General features: G+C 47.3%; 1 protein-coding gene across 1 annotated transcript in view; it reads right to left on the bottom strand.

Moving 5' to 3' along the window:
* Positions 1 to 5,728: 5,728 nt before the first annotated feature.
* PPM1L (protein phosphatase, Mg2+/Mn2+ dependent, 1L) overlaps positions 5,729 to 17,460 on the bottom strand; it is a gene marked incomplete at its 5' end in the record, with an annotated part of 14,165 nt that continues 2,433 nt past the window's right edge. Inside the window, 2 exon segments of the mRNA XM_009865366.1 lie at positions 5,729 to 6,075; positions 8,999 to 9,160. Of these exon segments, the coding sequence (XP_009863668.1) occupies positions 5,729 to 6,075; positions 8,999 to 9,160 (509 nt within the window).

A 17,460-nucleotide genomic window follows, 5' to 3' on the forward strand; every position in this document is an offset into this window, starting at 1 on the left:
GCAGGAAAAGAGAGAGAAAAGCTTTCTGCAGTCTCCGTTAAATTAAACTTCTCAGGTTTTAATGCCGTTACCGTCTAGTCCACGTGAAGCTGTAAACCATACCAAATGCAAGTCCTCCTTACAGGAAGGAAAAAACCCCACAGTGTGTACATTTTCCAGCGAGCTGAACGCGGTTATTTTACAGCGCCAGGGACGATGGCCTGTCAGTGTTGCCTCCATCCCCACCGCGACAAGGCTTGGCCCCACACGTCCTGCTTTGCCCGCTGTGGTCCTCCCGAAGGAGAGTGGAGTGGGAGTAAAGTGCAGCCTCCCCTGCAGTAAAGATAAAAATCTTAAAAATGCTGCCTCCCGGTGAAAAACTGTCACAAATGGGCCTGAAGAGGCTCTTCTCTGCGACAACACAGCCCTGCGGGACTCGCTGGAAGCCATCGCTAACCAAGACAGATTGCTTCAACACCGCCCTTCTGTTACCGTGTGTGCTGCAGCGCATTTGGTTACTGGAGCCCTGCCCTGCCCTTGCAGAGTTCTAAACGGGAGCTTCGTCTGCAGAACGGGTCTGCCTTGGTCGCTTCTCAGGGGGAATTTTCCAGATGTGCCAGGTAGCGGCAGTTTTGCAGGTGCTCAGTGTGATGTTCACACGATACTGGTCTTAAAGTTGTTTTTCCAGACCCTGCTCCTGTTAACTTTGTAGTTAACAGTTACGTGATTGTTAGTTTGCCATGTTCAAGGTAGATGGGTTGGAACTTTATAAAAACTGACTTAATTTGTAAACCCAGCATTGCTAAACCACTGCTTACCCCTTGTGTAGGTCCTGCATTTCAATTTCTAAACCATGATAACTGACTGTTCGTTTAATTAACTTCATGGAACCAAGTAACTTCTTGAGCATCCGTGTCCCCAGAAGTCCTGGTGTGTCTCCACAGGCTCAAAGGAATACAGGGTTGGCCATTTAAATGCAGCAAATAGTGCTTTACTGCCCTGTTGCTCAACTAATTCGAGTTCTTACAGGCTGAGCAGACCGGTCAGCGGGGCTGATCTGCTCACAGAAGTGGATTTTGAAAACTTTACTCGTGCTCTGAGCCTCTGCTTTTGGTTTCAGACAGGCCTCAGCTGCTTTCACTGCACACAATTTGCTTAACAGAGCATCTAGATTATTGCCTAGAACTAGAGACAATCGATACCTAGAAGTCAGAGTTAACTAAGGGAAAACTGCTTACCAAAGCCCTATAAAGTCAGCACTATAAAAATAAAGGTGATTTAAACTTCAACTTAGTATTAACTTAATTGTATATATCTTTTTAGATACGACTCCTCAGGGTGATTTATAAATGTATAAAATGAGGGGCAGCAGCTCGGGTCTGTGGAGATGCCAAACTTACTGCAGCAGAACATTCTCAATTTTAACCTCGTGATTTTGTCCAGCCCGATTTCAGAGCAGAGGCCTAAAAACCTACTTTAGGAAGTAAAAGGCTGGTGAGTTTTTATGGGTTTTTTTTTTTCCTTTAGTATAATCACTTACTAAATGTTTCCTTGTGTAAAATAATTATCAGATACATTAGCCATACTTAAATATTATTGCAAGCAAGGGTGTCACATATCCCGAGAGGGAGCTGAACAACAAAACATCCTTACTTTAAAGATGCAGTGTTTACACAGCAAGCACTGTCACCTCAAGCTGATGCACTGCTTTAGTACTAATTTCTGTATTCTAAAAATGTCACAACTTTTCTATTTATTCTGTTTTACCTTCTGAAAATGGCCTAATACTGTAACTGGTGTAAAACAGTAGTTTTGGCACTGACCTTGTGTTCACAAGTCAGTAGACAATAATTCCTCATGTTAGATGCCATTTATTTATATTTGTCCAAACATTACTTGTCCAAACGTTCTGGTCAGGAAAATGGACTCGTTCATTTCGAATTCCGTATTTTTAGAAACTGGAGGGCGATGGCGCTGACGCAGCGTGCCCGTGACCTCCCCACCCTCCACTGATGCTGGACGTCGCAACCGCGGAAGCACCGCACATTTTACCAAATCAATCAGCGTCTCCTGCCACCCCCGTGCCTGGCGGTGAGTCCCAGGCTCTCCTGATACACAGTGCGCGGAAGCCGTGCTTTGCGCAGCGCTTGGACTCCCCCAACTAAATGTGGCAACTACTCCCCGTGAGGAAGGCGCTCGGTTTCCATGCCTGGGCCACTAGACGGAGCTAGGAGCCCGCTCACCGCCTGGCACCGGCACCCGCTCAGAATGACGAACTAAACCGGGATCTGCCTTCAGAATGAAAAGCTCAACGGTCGTGCCTTTAGAATGTGCTATGTGGGTTAAACCTGGGTTAAGTGTGAGATAAATTAAGCTTGTAACACCACTGGGAAGAGCCTAAATTCTTTTTAAGTGCTGGAGAAGGTGACTAATTACAAGTGGCACTTCACACATCAGTTCTCTGCCATTAGAAACCATCATGACCTGATGGACAGATGTCACCGAGGGAGCTACTCAGGCTTCAGCAGCAAAAACCTTCCACAGCCGCATGCGGCGAGGACGAGCTCTCAAATGTGTGCAAACCACTTCAACCAAAGTGCATGCTGCCCCGCTGGGACACATCCTGCCACGCTGCTCCAGAGCTCTGCCAGTGTCTGGCAACTCTCCACATGCAGGATATGTTATTAAGGCAGTGGAGGATCAGACCCTACACCGTTTAGGTTGCTTAAGCAACAGATAACTTAGTTTTGTCATCTAACAGCTCTATGTATCACAACCAAATCTGGCACAACTGGGAGGTTAGAGAGGTCCAGAACTGGATTCAAGACTGCTTAGAAAACTTAGAGCACAGGCAGGCACAGCACATGGATGTGGAAGACGGCAGAAAGCTTCTCATCTCTGTTAGTCCTTTGTCTTTAAACCTAAAGAAGCTGTAACTACTTTTTTAAGGAGTAAAAGTCAAGAACCTTACCAGAGATCATTGGCATGAATGTCTTTGGCCAGGAAAGAGCTACTACAAAGGTGGGACCCATGCAGAGAAAAGTGAAGGTGCTAATAAAACAACTGGTTTTGCAGTTTGACAGCTGGAAAGTTGAGAGGGCTGATGTGGGAACTGGATTGGCCTGTGAGTGACAGAGGAATTAATACCCAGGCGAGTCTGCAAACCAGTTCTGTGCTGCTCTGCACTAGGTGTTCTCCTAAATCCTGTGAGCGTGGCTCCCGAGCGGGCTGCCCGTCCACTGCTGCTCCACAGCTGCTTCGGGAGCCTGTGAACACGCCCAATTCCTGCCACCTCATCTTCCTGCCTCCGCCGAGCGCCAGAGCAGCCAGCCAGCCAGCTGTGCTGGGGAGAAGGCCGGGTGTCCCTCAGCAACACCCACCAACCTCGAGAACCCGAGCTGCGGGGGCTCCGCAGCAGCAGGGAGCCTTTTTAGCTCAAGTGGCATCGGTCGTTAATGGCTTTTTTTTGGAGCTGTTCCAGCCCCAACCCCTCAAATGCCTGAGATGGATGATTAGTGATGTCTCTGCTGGGCAAGCGTCCCTCTGCTCTAGGTTCTGCAGGTTGCTGGGTCTAATTCTTCCTTGCCTGGGCAGCTGTTTGGACAAACGTCCAGGCCGTGTCCTACAAAGAAAAGCCACCACAACGGACACCTCATCTGTGAAGGAGAAAGGAAAGGCAAACGCTACCTGTGCTGCGAGCTCTGCCTGCAGCACGGCTTCGATACTGCAGCCCTGGCGTTACTGAGTACGTGGTTAAGCGCTCTCATGAAAATATCACACGAGGTTTTTCACTGCACAGCGTTCTGACCTCAACTACCTTTCCAAAATAAAACAACCGAGGCGCTCTGCAATTATTAACATTTCCTGTTAGCTGCAAAGTTGCATTTCAAATTCAGTGGTTCAAGAGATTTAAAAAGTCTGAAACCTTCCATCCCCCAGGGGAGGACCAGAGCCAGTGGGTGCCTGCTGAAACAGAGCACACCAGACGCTTTCCTACTTCGGCTTTTCACTTGTCCATTCCTCGGAGTCAAGGGGCTCTGCCCAGAGGCTGGGGTGCGAACGGGCAGCTAAAGGATACGTGTACAATTTGAACAGCACTGCTAACAGCAACAGATCCAATTAAGAGGTGAGATTATCTCCAAACAAACTAAACAAGGAAAGACTAAGATGGGAATTCCTTCCTGAGCAGAAATCTGTGCTCTTTTATTTTTCTGTCTTCAGGGACATACACTTGCTCAGCGCAACAACATCACGTCACAGGGTTTTAGGGTCCTGCAAGCCCCTTGCCCAAAAATGCTACAGGTGGGTGATGCGAAACAGGTCACGTTTTAACTGAGAAACAGACGGTGTTGGTTAGTGTATTACATCCCTGACTCACCTCAGGACACGAACGCCGACAACCTCCACCACCCTGAACAGAAGGGACTTCAGCGCGTGGTCCGGGACCACGTTTTGCAGGGAGGGTTGTTGTAAGACACGACATGGGTAAGCAGGCATCCAAAATCCTGACCTCCAGCTTGGGCCCTGGCTCTGTCCCTCCACCTCGCGTTGCCCTGTCACTCCATCACGAAGCAGCCGGCAAAGCCAGATGTCAGGCAAACTCCAACTTGTCACGGGTTAAACTTGCAGTAGTCACGGATTGCAAAATACAATTAAATACTGAGAGAGTCAGACCTAAACGTATTTTTATCTAGATTTAGCAGAAGCTTTTATCTCTGCAGCGCAATTGCACCGCCTGGAATTTATACCCAGAAACGATTCTGAAGTGGTCTTCCCCTGGATTAACAACACAAATTAATCTGCAGTGGCACCCGGAAGTCTTTCGTAGGCCTGACTTCCATCTAGGTAGCTCTAAGGAATGCCCCGTGTTGATTAGTTTCCCAAACAGTCCCTAAGGAAGTTAATTTTATCTTCCTTTACATGCCTATGAAAAGTCCATGCCGAAAAAATAACGTTAGGGTGACTCTCGGTGAAGGGCAGATGCTCTCCTATCACAACAGAGCTATTTTTTGATACGGAACGTGTCAGACCTCGAAGTATTTTGCTGAAGTTTAACATTGGCTGCTTTGAATACAGGACGGCCTAGAGGAAATATGATTAGAGTAACGCATAGGCTGAATAAACCTGTGGCTTCAGGTAATTCGGTAACTAAGACCTAATCACATGCTTGGCAGGGATTTATTGGAGGGAGTGGGAGGTTAAACAAAGTGCGAGAGCCAGTTCTGTGGTAGCAGGCAAGGAATGGGCTCCTCTTCCTCCTTCACATCAAAACCAGGCCAAGAATTGCAAACCTTTTCCTACGCAAACCTTATCACTGCAGATTAAAAAAGAAAAGAGATGAGAAACACGAGAGAAAGAGTCAAGCAGCGTCGCTCCTATCACTTGCTGTTAAGCGGCAGCGCTGCCCTGGCCCTGCCGTGTGTTCAAACAAACCTTTGACCACCAGAAATGAGAGGGAAGGAATCACATGAAAAGCCTGCAGTGGGCTTGCAAAGAAAATCCTGAAATGGAAGGTTACAGTTAGTTTCTAAGGAGCAGCAAGGTCACAGGAGACGTGTACGTGGGAACAAATTGTTTAGAATCACTCGATGCTTCTGTTGTATTGCTCCTTTTGTTAAGCAAAGAACAAAGACCGCAGGGATCTGCTCCTTTCGTGTAGAATCTTAACGGTATTTACTAGAGCTTCCTACTATGTTTAAAACGTACGAGTTTGTCTGAAGTTCCGAGCGAGGCCAAGAGCCGCTGGCAATTACTGTTCTTCTGTTTTGCTGCTATTCCTGAACTTCACCACCATCACCGTTATATTATCAGGACATCCTCTGTAGAAGGACTGTAGAACTATACTCTTGGCACCAAAGTGCGGTTCATCCAAGCGTTCCTTGATGAATCGAACGGCTTCCTCGTTGCTGAACGCATCCCACAGCCCGTCCGACGCCAAGATCATGAACTCCGGCTGCAGTTTGTCCAGGTCAAAGGTAAGGATGTCGGGGTCGGGAATGACAACGTTCAGGTTCTTCAGGGGGTAATCTCCCAGCGAGCGGGACATGGCCAGGATCCCCTGAACGCGCCAGGAGCCGTTAAAGCTGATAAAACCACCTGGAGAGAAACACCGACACGTTAAAGCAGTTCAAGTTAAAGCATTTCTCTGGCTTTCCCGCCAGACCCGCCTCCAAAAATCCATCCTGATGTCACCCACAGACTTTACCTATTTCAAAAAAGCAGGAGATGCCTGAGGGAAAGCTGGGAGCGCTGCGGGGAAGGGCTGAGGCAGAGCGGTCGGGAGCAGCTCTGCTTTCCAACGAAGCAGCTCCATGTTCTCTGCTTTCCCCCGAGAGACCCAGAACTTACTGAACACAGGCGTGCCTGTCCTACACAACGGACCGCTCAGAAAGCCTTGGGGCAGTGCTAAGACAGAAATAGTGGAAGCAAATCTTTCCGTTCTTGGGTCACTAAACAGCTCCTTTCTACTGCCTAGTTCATGCTTTCTCTGTTTCAGATCTGCGAAGGAAACGACACTGACAGCATCTCACAGCAGGACTCGCATCTTGCTTTTACGGCACAAAGCAAAGGAACAAGTGCAAAAAACACACATTTATCGAACCCTCTGGAGTCAGCTGTGACAAAAAGGACCAAAGAACTGCCGGGAACAAACCCATCACGAAATTTTACTTTTGAGTCAAGAGAAACGCAACGTGGGATCGGACTGAGTGATTTTACCGCCACCAGCACTACGGCTGCTTCTAGGGGGAAATGTATTCTTTTATTTCGGAGGTGCTCCCAGCGAGCGATGTTTGCACTGAAGTCGGTGTCTGAAGGTGAACGAGAAGTCACTCGAGGACAATTTGCAAACATGAAACGTTAAAACGTATGACGAAATCAGGTGAACTCCCGTCTTTTACACCTGCAAGCTGGCTGCTTCAGTGTTGTGACACGTCTCTTGGTTCTTTGTGGTTATCAGAATGTTTTCAGCTCCACACTTCAGCCTGTGCACTGTCAGTCACCTCAGTCTTACGGTGGCACTTCCATTCCTCATTGCCTGCTCTAACCTGTAAATTCCTTCTGCTTTCAGGTGAAACTGTATTTCATTTAATGACTCCTTTGTTGTTCAAAGCTTGAAACTTAACACTTGTGTTAAAACCAGCAGAAAGATTAACTTTTTTAACTGGGTATTTTCATGAAGGCTTCTACGGAGTCACCATCATTCCTTCCATGGTCAAAAACAAAATAAAAGGGGAAGGGCTGGTGAACCTACCGCAGCTCCTCCTCAGATGTGCAAACCCACCTTCTGGTGGAAGAGCAAACATCCTGTGGCACTGGCTGCCACGGGAGGAGAAAAGGCATTAAAGAAATAGAAGCTTTTTGGCAGCAGCACAAACATTCTGCCTGCGAGCGAGAGCTGAGCTCAGAGGGTTATGTTCAAGGTGAACGACTTAAATTTCCCTCCGTGTCGGTCACCTTGTGGCTCTGCAGCCGAGTGCTCCTTCACAAGCCAAGCCCACGGGTGTCTGTCCTGTATGGAGCGCCAAGCAGGGGTGTTCCAAAAAGCATTCCCAGCAGGACACACTGGATCATACGGTTTCAACAGCACTAGGAGGTCGTATCGACCGTGATAATCCAGTGAGGCAACAGCTACAGAGAAGAGAATTCATGAAGTGCCCAGGCTGGACCGGGTATTCCTTGTTTAGCTGCAGACAGTTACAACCTGTCTGTTAGAATAATTTCTTCCCAAGCTGGAAATTCCTGCGAAAATCCAGGTAAATTTTATGTGTCTTCATGTTATAAAGCCTCACTTCTAGACAAATGAAATAATAATTTTTTTTTCTCCTAAGTGAAGGCCTTCCCCAAGGGGACAATTGCAGGGAGACCCTGGCCTTGGCCGAGAGGGAAGCACTTTGTTACAGACGGATCTCTGCGTTTTACTCATACATCCCCTCAAGCACAGAGCTGAAGCAAAGCCAGACCAAGATTTTCCTATTCCTTCTTCTGAGCATCCGTCTCCTTTTTGTTCCCCCTTGGGGACCGTGGGTGACCTTGGCTCTCTGCCCAGCAACAGGAGGATCCCGCTGCTCTTACGCCTCCTCGGTGACAAAAGCAAACAGAGAGGAAAGGACACGTTGCGCGTGTCCGGGCGTTTCTGCTGCTGTGAGCGTACTGACAACCTGTAGGTTTTAAAAACATTTTAGGCTCAGGGAAAAACTCGTTATTTCCACTTTACAGATGAAGACGTGGAGGCAGAGAGGCAGCGCGTCCCTGGAGGCGACGCTCATCGGCAGGGTTAACGCAAACAAGAGGAACTATTTTTTTTCTTCCTTCATTGAATATATTGCTGCTGAGGGAGCCAAACCAGAAATGGGTACTAAAGAGACTTTGACAAATTCCTGGAGAACTGGCTCTTAACCATGATGATCCAAACATAACTCCTAGCCCAGAAGGTCGCTATTTCGACCCGCAATGAAAGCGAGAAAGATCTGCTGCGGACAAGTTGCTGTTACACTCTTTCACTCCCCTTTTCCACTCTGCCCCTCCCCTCCTGCTACAATTTACATGTTTGTGCTCAGTAGCAGCCGCTCTGTGCGAACAAAAAGGAGCTCTGAAGAATGAAGATTTATATTCTGCTTATTTTAAGGACTCAAGCTCGCTCAGCTTCAGACCCAGCCTCTCGCGTAGAGGCTGCCGATGCGGTTTGGTGTGAAGGAGCTGTAATTCCTGTTTATTAATGAGCTCCCTGCAGAGATCACAGGGAACTGGCCGGGATGGTCACCCGGCTCTTGAAGATGAAGGCGGCTCTTCGTCCTCCGACACCAGCTCATTAAGGGGTAATTCAATCTGCTTCCATTTCTCTGGCTGCACCACAACATCCCCCTGGAAAGTGCTGGATTAATAACGGCAGATTTTATCTGCCGACGCCTCAGCCTAGTACTTTCCAGTCTCCCTCAGGGAAAAAGTCCATATTATTGACAGAGCAGAGAAGGAAAAAAAAGATGAGCCTTCAATCCAAAGCAAAAACGTTACAACTCACCGGCTCTTTTAATCCTCTTCCTCTCTTTCAGCTGGTAGGGCTTGTGATCGTGTGACAAGGGGATGGCGTTGCCGTCCTTGTCGCACAAGACTCCGCGTGAATCCCCGACGTTGGCCACGGTGAGCTCTTTGTCCGACAGCAGCGCGATCAAACACGTCGTACCTGGGGAAAAACAGAAGGGAACAGGAAGCAAAACAACTACGTGGGGGTTGCACATATATTTATATATAAATGATGAGCAGGAAAACGTCCTTCCTATTAATAACAGCAGCGAGGGGCTGAGGTGGGAGGCACATATTCCAGCCTGCGTCTGAGCTGGCTTTTCCTAACGGCCAAGGAGAGTAATAAGAGAAAAGGATAAATTAGCCCCAGAGCCCACGGGCCGCTTCGATGAACTGGAAGTGCTGCACTGGACGATGCATGGGTAAAACAGCTCTCCCCCCTCGTCCCCTCAAGAACTGAGGTCAGGTTTTATAAAAAATAGGAAAAAATTCGACATTTCTAATGACTTGAAATGCACAGAAAATGCAATTAGTCGTTGATCACCATCTCCAAGCAGACACAGTGGTTGTTGGCTATGGTGGCAGGAAAATATCAGAAAAATTGGCTGGTTTTCAAATGCAAACACTCTCGGTTTTGTTTTCCTCGTTTAAGTGGAATGGATGTCGAACAAGGCAGATCCCATTAAGACGATGCTTCTTCTGTATTTTCCCCTTCCAGCTAGTGCGAGCCGTATTCAGAACAACTCCAGCTATTACAAACACTCTGCACAGGCTTTCGACCAGATGCCACAATTTCTTTCAAGCTTTAGAATCCAAAGACAGCAAGTAAGTTTTTAGTTGTCGGTTAAAAGGCGCTCAAAGGGAACACGCCTGGCACTCGGTTCTGATGGCACGGCGCGGCTCCAATTCTTACGTAAAGTAGCCTGTTATCCTCCAACAGCACATAAAATGAACCTAACAGCTGCTTTCTTTTCCTTTTGGGAAGACCAGAGAAGCACATGGTTGAGTTCCCACCTCTCTTGTTAATTTATACATGATTAGTCATTAAAATAAATATGAGGGTTGAAGTCTCTGCTCTGTGGCCTTAAAGCTGAACTCTCAGAGCTGCCGCTCGTCGCGTCGTCTGAACCAGAGTTAAAAACTATTTCCCGCTGTTCCCATGTCAGTACTTGAATATCCCCGTGACCAGGATAAATAAAATTGCCGGTAATAAATAATTTGTGTTTAGATGCGCTGTGTTCTGAAGATTTATTTTTAACTTCTTGCATAGCTCTAAACTAGAGCTATTTTTTCCACAAGACAGGCATACATGTATGTGTATCTGTCTATGTATATATGTATAAAAAAAATAAGCTCTGCTTTGGTAAGAAGATTACAGCAATAAACAGCATCTCCTCTTGCTTTTATTTATGAACCCTTCCTTAAGACACGTTCAAGCCACATCGTAAGCGTAAGGATTTTTTCTAGTGAGGAAAATACTGCAAATTTTTCTAGTAAGGAAAATAACTGCAAATAACATCCTACAGCCCAGGCATTTCGAAAGTAAAATGCTTCACAGCTGTCGTCATTATGACCACAATTTATATAAAAATGATAACTTTGAGCACAGTCTTCTTGGTTATATGCTCTGTGTGAATGGACGAGAACGAGGGTCAGAACTGAGATAATTTCCAAAGTGATTTAAGAAATTTCAGTTGTTTCACGGTCTCTGACTGATGGCTGGGCTCTCCTCGAGTCCCCGACCTCACGCTACTACATGAGAAAGCCGACTTCTTCCGCTCTGTTTTCCTTTCCATCTATTTTTATTTCAGTCATTTAACCTTGTGCAGAGTTAGAAAACATCGTGCTCTCATCAGCCGCCTCAGATTTAATGCAATTGCACAACGGAAAATTCCCAACGTAAAGGATCCAAAATTGAGAACACATGTTCTATTAGTCCCTCGGTGCAGCTGCCTGAGCAATACCCTGCTGAGCAGCTCACAGAGAAAACCACCAGAAAATTTAAAACCCACACTCTATTGGCTGCAGAAATAGGGGGTTTTGTTTGGGTTATTTTTCTGTTGCCTTTTTTTTAAAGTCAGGTAAGATTATTGGGGTTGTATTTCAGTATCAGACAAGGCACCTTGTAAAAAGTCAAGGCTGCACCGGCTCTACCCACCTGCCTCAGCTGCTGCCGTCGAGAGCAGCCACGTGTCTCCCGAATTTCTGTTTTACGTGGTCTGCGCACGCCCCTCAGGCCACGCAAAGAAAACTTGGATTATAGCCTGTGGAACAGGCAAGACTGAGCAAAACACCCCGGGTGTAGGAGGGAGGGCACGGCAGCCTCCTGCCTCCCCGTTACTGGGAACACGGGTAGAAAAGGACGCGGAGGGAGGAGAGAGGTTGGAGACCGTCAAGATTGTGAAACGCCGCCTCCGCGTGCCCTCCGAGTGACCCACCCATCCTAATCCAAAGCCACAGAAATAAATCGAATTATCCGCCGCTGATCCGTAAGGCGAGCAACGATAAACCCCAGCAGCAGACGTTCACGGTTCGCTCGTGCTGCGGCAGCAAGAGGAGCCGCGGGAACTGCAGGGGCTGGAGCTTCTCCTTGCTCCGACGCTGCCCAAACCCCCGCGGCTGCACGGCAAAGGAGGGACAGAGCAGGCCCTGGAAAGAGCCGTTCTCCAAAGTGGAAAAAGAATTATCTCAACAACCTGCAACTGGGGTGTGGGATCACCGTAAAACCTTTTGCTGAGATGGACCTTTCGCCGGATCCCAACGCTCGGCGGCGCCTCCTCCTCGGCTGGTTTCTAATCCGAGGCGCAAATTCTCCCCCACATTTTCGGCTGCTCTAAGGACGTTTGAGCTTTCACTCTAGATCTGGTGAAAGGCCGAGCTAATTGTGCTCATTTGCACTTCTTGGTCCCTCGTTCCTTTAGAGGCTATTGAAAAAAAAAATCCTGAAAATCTAAATTCTGATGATTCCTTACTCAACATAATGGTTTTTTTCCCTCAATTTGAGAGCTCTCTCTTTAAAACAGATTAAAAGCAACATCATGTTCTTAGAGATGAAGTCACTTTGAACACTTCTGAGCTTGTAGCTTAATTTCCATCACAAAACTATTCCTACCTGGCTGTATGCAGCACTATTTTAAGATTTTCTATTTGAAACAGAGAACTATATTGTATTCCTAATTACATCGATCCTAGTTCCCCGTCTAATCAATGAGTGTGTAGATATAATTCAATCTTGTTCATCATTAATGACATTACATTCATCATATACAGTAATTTAGGATATACTTCCAGACTAATGGATTCACGCAGATGAAGCTACGTAAAAAAAATACCTAAAAGTGTCTTCCAGGCAGGAAAACAAGAGCTGGAAGGAAGTTTTCTGCATCAGGTAACAAAAGTTAATTACCCAAACCAGAAACCCTGTTGGGCAGCCTCTCCATCTTCCCGACCGCTCGGACGCTGCCTCAGGTTAATCAAACTCAGGAGCTGATCGCCCTCCAGCACTCGGCCAAAAGTCACCTGGGACTGAACTTTATTCCTTCGCTGTTTTCCAGCTGTATCTTCCAGTTGTCTGGATCAATCCTCACTTTACCCATTTGCCAAACCTCATCTGCCCAGCGTCTATTTTTGGGGGGCAAAGTCATCACCTCGGAAATCACCCTCCTGGCACGCGGCCGAGTGAAACCAGCAGAGCTCAGTGAAACAGCGCGGGGTTTGGGGGAACTTTTGTACGAGGAGAGCAAATCCCACGGGCAGCTGGAGCCCAGGCAAACACCTTCCCAAGGACAGGCTCAAGCCGCTGGCAGACAGCAGCTGCAGCCCATAAAAGATGGAAAAGATGAACATGGAGGATGCAAAAAGCACCAATATCGCTGAAACTCAGCCGCAAAGTGTCACAGCACAAGAAGAGCCGCTTTTCGCTTGTTTATCACCGACTTGTTTGCCTTGATGGGCTGTTAGAGGTCAGGGATAGCGTTTTTAAGGAAGCTTCACTTGAGAAGAGAAATCCTCCTTCTGTCCTCGCACCTTTTTCCTCCTACACCTCCCATGTATAATTCAAACGCCAGGAAATGATGGAAAAGGGGAGCAGTGATGGATTGTGGCAGGCGAAGCGGTTGTGCAGAGCAGGGCTCGGCGCGGGAGCTCAACGCTGCTGCAAGGCCACACAAAGATGTTTGCAAGACTCCGGATATTCAATTTTAAATCTCGTGAGGAAGGGTTTGGCAAAAGGTGTAGCCAGGGGTGATTTTGTGCTGCTCCACCCCGCTGCAGCGATGCTCGTCCGGGTAACGATGCAAGAAAATTTAAAACGGATCTCCAGAGGTCTGTCGGGTTCTGGGGCAGAACAAACTTTGCTGCTTCCCCGCTGCTCGCGAGACCCTTCGGGCGTCTGTCTCTGTGTCGGTGAGCAGGTGACAAACGCCTGCCGAGATGGATTGTTTTCTTCCAGAGGCCTGGAACGGATCTTCTCTCTGCCTACGTGGAATCTGCAACAAGCTGTCCCTTCAAATGCCATCCCTGTCTGATATCTTTTTAACAAATAATTAAAAAAATTTAGAAAAATCCATGCTCACATCTGCCTGCTTGTGTCTGAAACCGAGGGAGCACGCTACGGTACCAACGTCTCAAGCGACGGTGCACATCAGCTGAATTTATAGGTTTTCAAACGAAACCTAACAAAAACTTACACAAAATAAAACCTCAAATAGCGGCTTTAATTCTCCAGAGCTTACATACCTTTTAAATCTTCCCTTAGGCTGAAGATACAAACAAGGGAGATGGCAATCAGGCGGCGATAACGAAGCATTCCCGAAAAAAACCCTTTAAGAGGTTGGAGGAGCAACCTCTGCAGGAGACATCGAACTACCCCTCCAAGTGAAAATAAATTCATGTATTTAGACGCTTTCCAGACTTAATAAGTAAATAGAAAGGAAATGGTCAGTTAGGAATAATTAGTAGTAAAACCATTAAATAGTTTAAAATTTAAATAGTTTAAAAATCCATTTTACATTTCTGCATCTCAGCACTCTGCAGGGCTGTGCTGGTTTCTTCTCTTCCTGCAGGACTGCTGGCAACAGTAGAATTTTTATTAGTTTTTTAATTGCTACAGATGTAGAAATACCAAAGTGAAGAGGACGTGGCATTTATACAGTAAGACTGCAAATAGTTATATAGGATCGAGTGGGAATAATAAAAAAAAATCCTTCAGTTACGAACACGGCCCTGGAGAGTCACCCCTGCACCTACACTGCACAGAGGCTTCACCACCTAAATAACATCGTGGTTTTCTTGTTTTGCCAATTCTATAAACACATTTACCAAATACTCTAAGTATTGTGAACGTTTACATCGGTTCGGAAGAATCAACCACTGGCTGACAAATTTAAACAGCTAAACAGCTACTTCCAAAATTGATGAGCAAAGTGAAGAAGATTTTGCAGGCAAGTAGGCACCTGTCAAAGCGCTCTTCCTCCTCGGAGCTTCTGCTGAAAGGTTATCATTATGTGAATAATAAAATTTTATTTTTAACGGAGCAAAAGAACACGACAGGCTCGGGCTGGCTTAAAAACCTGACGGTTGTTTACAAACACCGCCAATGGTCCAGAGAGCGGGGAGACCACAGCGCAGGAAGGCAGAGTCGCCCGGCTTGCGTGGAAGCTGCACCCTGAAATATCTTTTAAGTGGTTTTAAGGATCTGTGCCGAGGCACTCGGGCTGGCGTTCGGATCCCACCGAGAGCTGCGCCCACCTGGGTTTGACCTGTGAGCGAAAGCTCATTCACGGCCGACGGAAACGAGCGGGCACGTCTGGGACACGACTCTTCATATACTAAAGCAGGTGCTTCAAAGAAACCCACGGACTAGAAATGCCGTTTTCTTCCCAGGGACTACTGAGAAGCTCGAGAGAACTCGCCCCCAGTTTGGTGCCTATAACGTGGGTATCGGGAGGTAACTGGAAAGAGCACTGGTTCATTGTGACCAAGTTTAAGCTGTAGCTTTTACCAGGAATAGAAAAGAAATAAGCCAAAGCAAGCGTGGAGCATAAGGAAAAGCTTTTCGCTTTTCCACATTTAGCCTCTGGCTTTCCTTCCTGCTCTTTAAGTCCCTCCTTAAAACTGACCTAAATCTTTTCAACCATTTTTTAGGCTCAGGGCGTTTCATTTTGGGGGGGATCACAGGAGCATTATCACCATCCAGCTGTGAGATTGCGGATGACTGACCTGGCCCGCGCTGTCGGCAGAACCTGCCCAACGCTCTGCCTTGCTGGTAACGGCTGCAGCTGAGACGGGGAGAGAAATATTCCCAAGACTCCTTGTCAGGACAAGGATTTAAACACCCAACGAGTCACCACTATTGAAAGTGCGTTCCCTTATTTCCCCAAAGACCAAACCCTCGGTGAAAAGGACCAATCAAACACGTCCCGAAAGCACGGTCCAAGCGTAAGGGTGTGTTATAAAACAGTTTTGGATTTTTTATATTATTTTAAAGAAAGACATAACAAACCCAACAGATTCCTTTCTGCATTTTTAACAGATTTCTGCTGAGCACGAGCCACCTCATGATAAACATCACAGCAAAGAGAACTTTACCTTCACTGCGACGTAGCATAAAAACGACGTCACCTGGTAAAGCTCTTCTGGGTGGGGACAAAGTTTTTTCCTCAGCAGCGTATTATCCCAAATCACAGGATGTATTTCTGGTGCAATTTTACCACTTTAACTCTGTCATTTCCTCCTTGCAGTCACTTTCTCTGGGGGGGAAACACGCAGAAAGGGAGCGCTGCAATCAAAAAAGGGGTGTCCTCGGCCCCTCGATGATTAAAGCTCACCTTTTCCCAGCACGGCCACAGGAGCACGGACATTTGCGTGAAGCAAATGGATCTGCCAACCTCTTGGGCTGAAGCTTAATCCTGGATATTTTTGCTTTTCTGTCCTTTAGCCAGCAATGGCAAATGCTCAGGAACTGGGTCACTGCTTGGGGAAGGCAGAGCCCAAACCCCCACCTCACCCCGAGACCAAGTGCGACGGGTCGCGGCGCTAACGGGCACATTTTATCCCAGCTGAAAATAAATCCTGTTCCTAAAATTGGAGTCTTCGGGCGATTTGGGACACGCACTGCCAGCCTGAAAAATTCGCTTTAAGAAATGCTACGGTACTGACCGTCTTGAGCAACGGCGCACGTCAACCTAATCTCAAGGTTTTCCAGTTAAATCTAACGTCTCTGGGAGGACGCAGGGAGGAGCTGCCACCCCCTTTCCTTGCGAGGGGCTCCAGCAGACATGGGGCACCCTGGCAAACGTTAGCTAAGAAAACATGTTCTGAGCTGACGGGGTGCCTAAATATCAATATCTTTCACAACTGCTTTGTGGCGAGGGGAAAAACGAAATTCATCTTTTTGGCCGCACAATAATGAAACTCGGATTTCTACAGGGCTCTAGGGGAGAGGGGTCATCCGTTAAAGCAAAACCTGCTGACAGCAGGACTAAACCACCCCCCGAATCTCCAAGCAGGCTTTAGCTCCCCTGGCACACCTGAGCGAAACGCCAAAGCGCTTTTAAATCTCCTATTTGGGCAGAGTAGGCACTGACCACTCCAGATGTTTAGAGATGCTGTAAGTTGAAGGAACGGGATTAGCAGCCAGCAAAGCTTCAGCGAGGAAAAAATACTCTTGCACAAAATTAAGCCAGCCTTAGCTAGTCAAGAATGCCACTTTTTAAACTAAAAGGTTTAAAGATTACGAGAGGATTTGTCCCCATCTGTCACTTTTGGCCCGCTTTCGTTTTATAAAGCTTCCTTAGTCAAACTTCACTAAATCAATCTTGTCACCATCGGACTATTCTTAGCTGACCCCGCTGGATTTGCGAGCTCTGGCACACTGCTCTCCTGAAGGGCAAGTTTACAAGAAGAGGCATCGGGACGTCGAGCCCAGGGAAGCTGAGGCCGCAAAGGCCAAATTACCACACAAAATCGTACGTCGTAGGGCAGCTCTTTCATTCTGGTGAACAGATGCAGCTGAATTCTGCCGGCTTTGAGAGGCATCCCTGGGAAAATGGAGCTTCCAAGAGGGACGAGAAAGGTTTCTTGGATGGGAAAGGTCTCCTCTCCCTGGGGAAGTGCTCCCCTACACGCAGCTCCCTGCAACACTCGGCTGCTGAGCCCCTCTTGACGTCCCTTCAACATTTCTCTCACCAGCTTCACCGGCTGACACGGAGCAGAACTCCAACTGCTCACGATTACAGAAGTTAAAGCCTTGGCGACGCTCTCCGGGAAGGGTTTTGTTGCCACCTCACGCAGTCCCTCTGCCAGAAAAACCCATGTTTCCCCCTTCCATCACCATCGCTTTTATTTTCACTGTTTCACTTTTTAAAGATGATTTCTCCTCCTTCCGTATGTGCCCCCAGCAGCTTGACCTTCCCATCACTATGACTTTTTGTAGGGGAAAACACCAATAAAATAACGCAA

The sequence above is a fragment of the Apaloderma vittatum genome, unplaced genomic scaffold, assembly GCF_000703405.1.
Source record: "Apaloderma vittatum isolate BGI_N311 unplaced genomic scaffold, ASM70340v1 scaffold13392, whole genome shotgun sequence".
Classification (NCBI taxonomy): Eukaryota; Metazoa; Chordata; class Aves; order Trogoniformes; family Trogonidae; genus Apaloderma; species Apaloderma vittatum.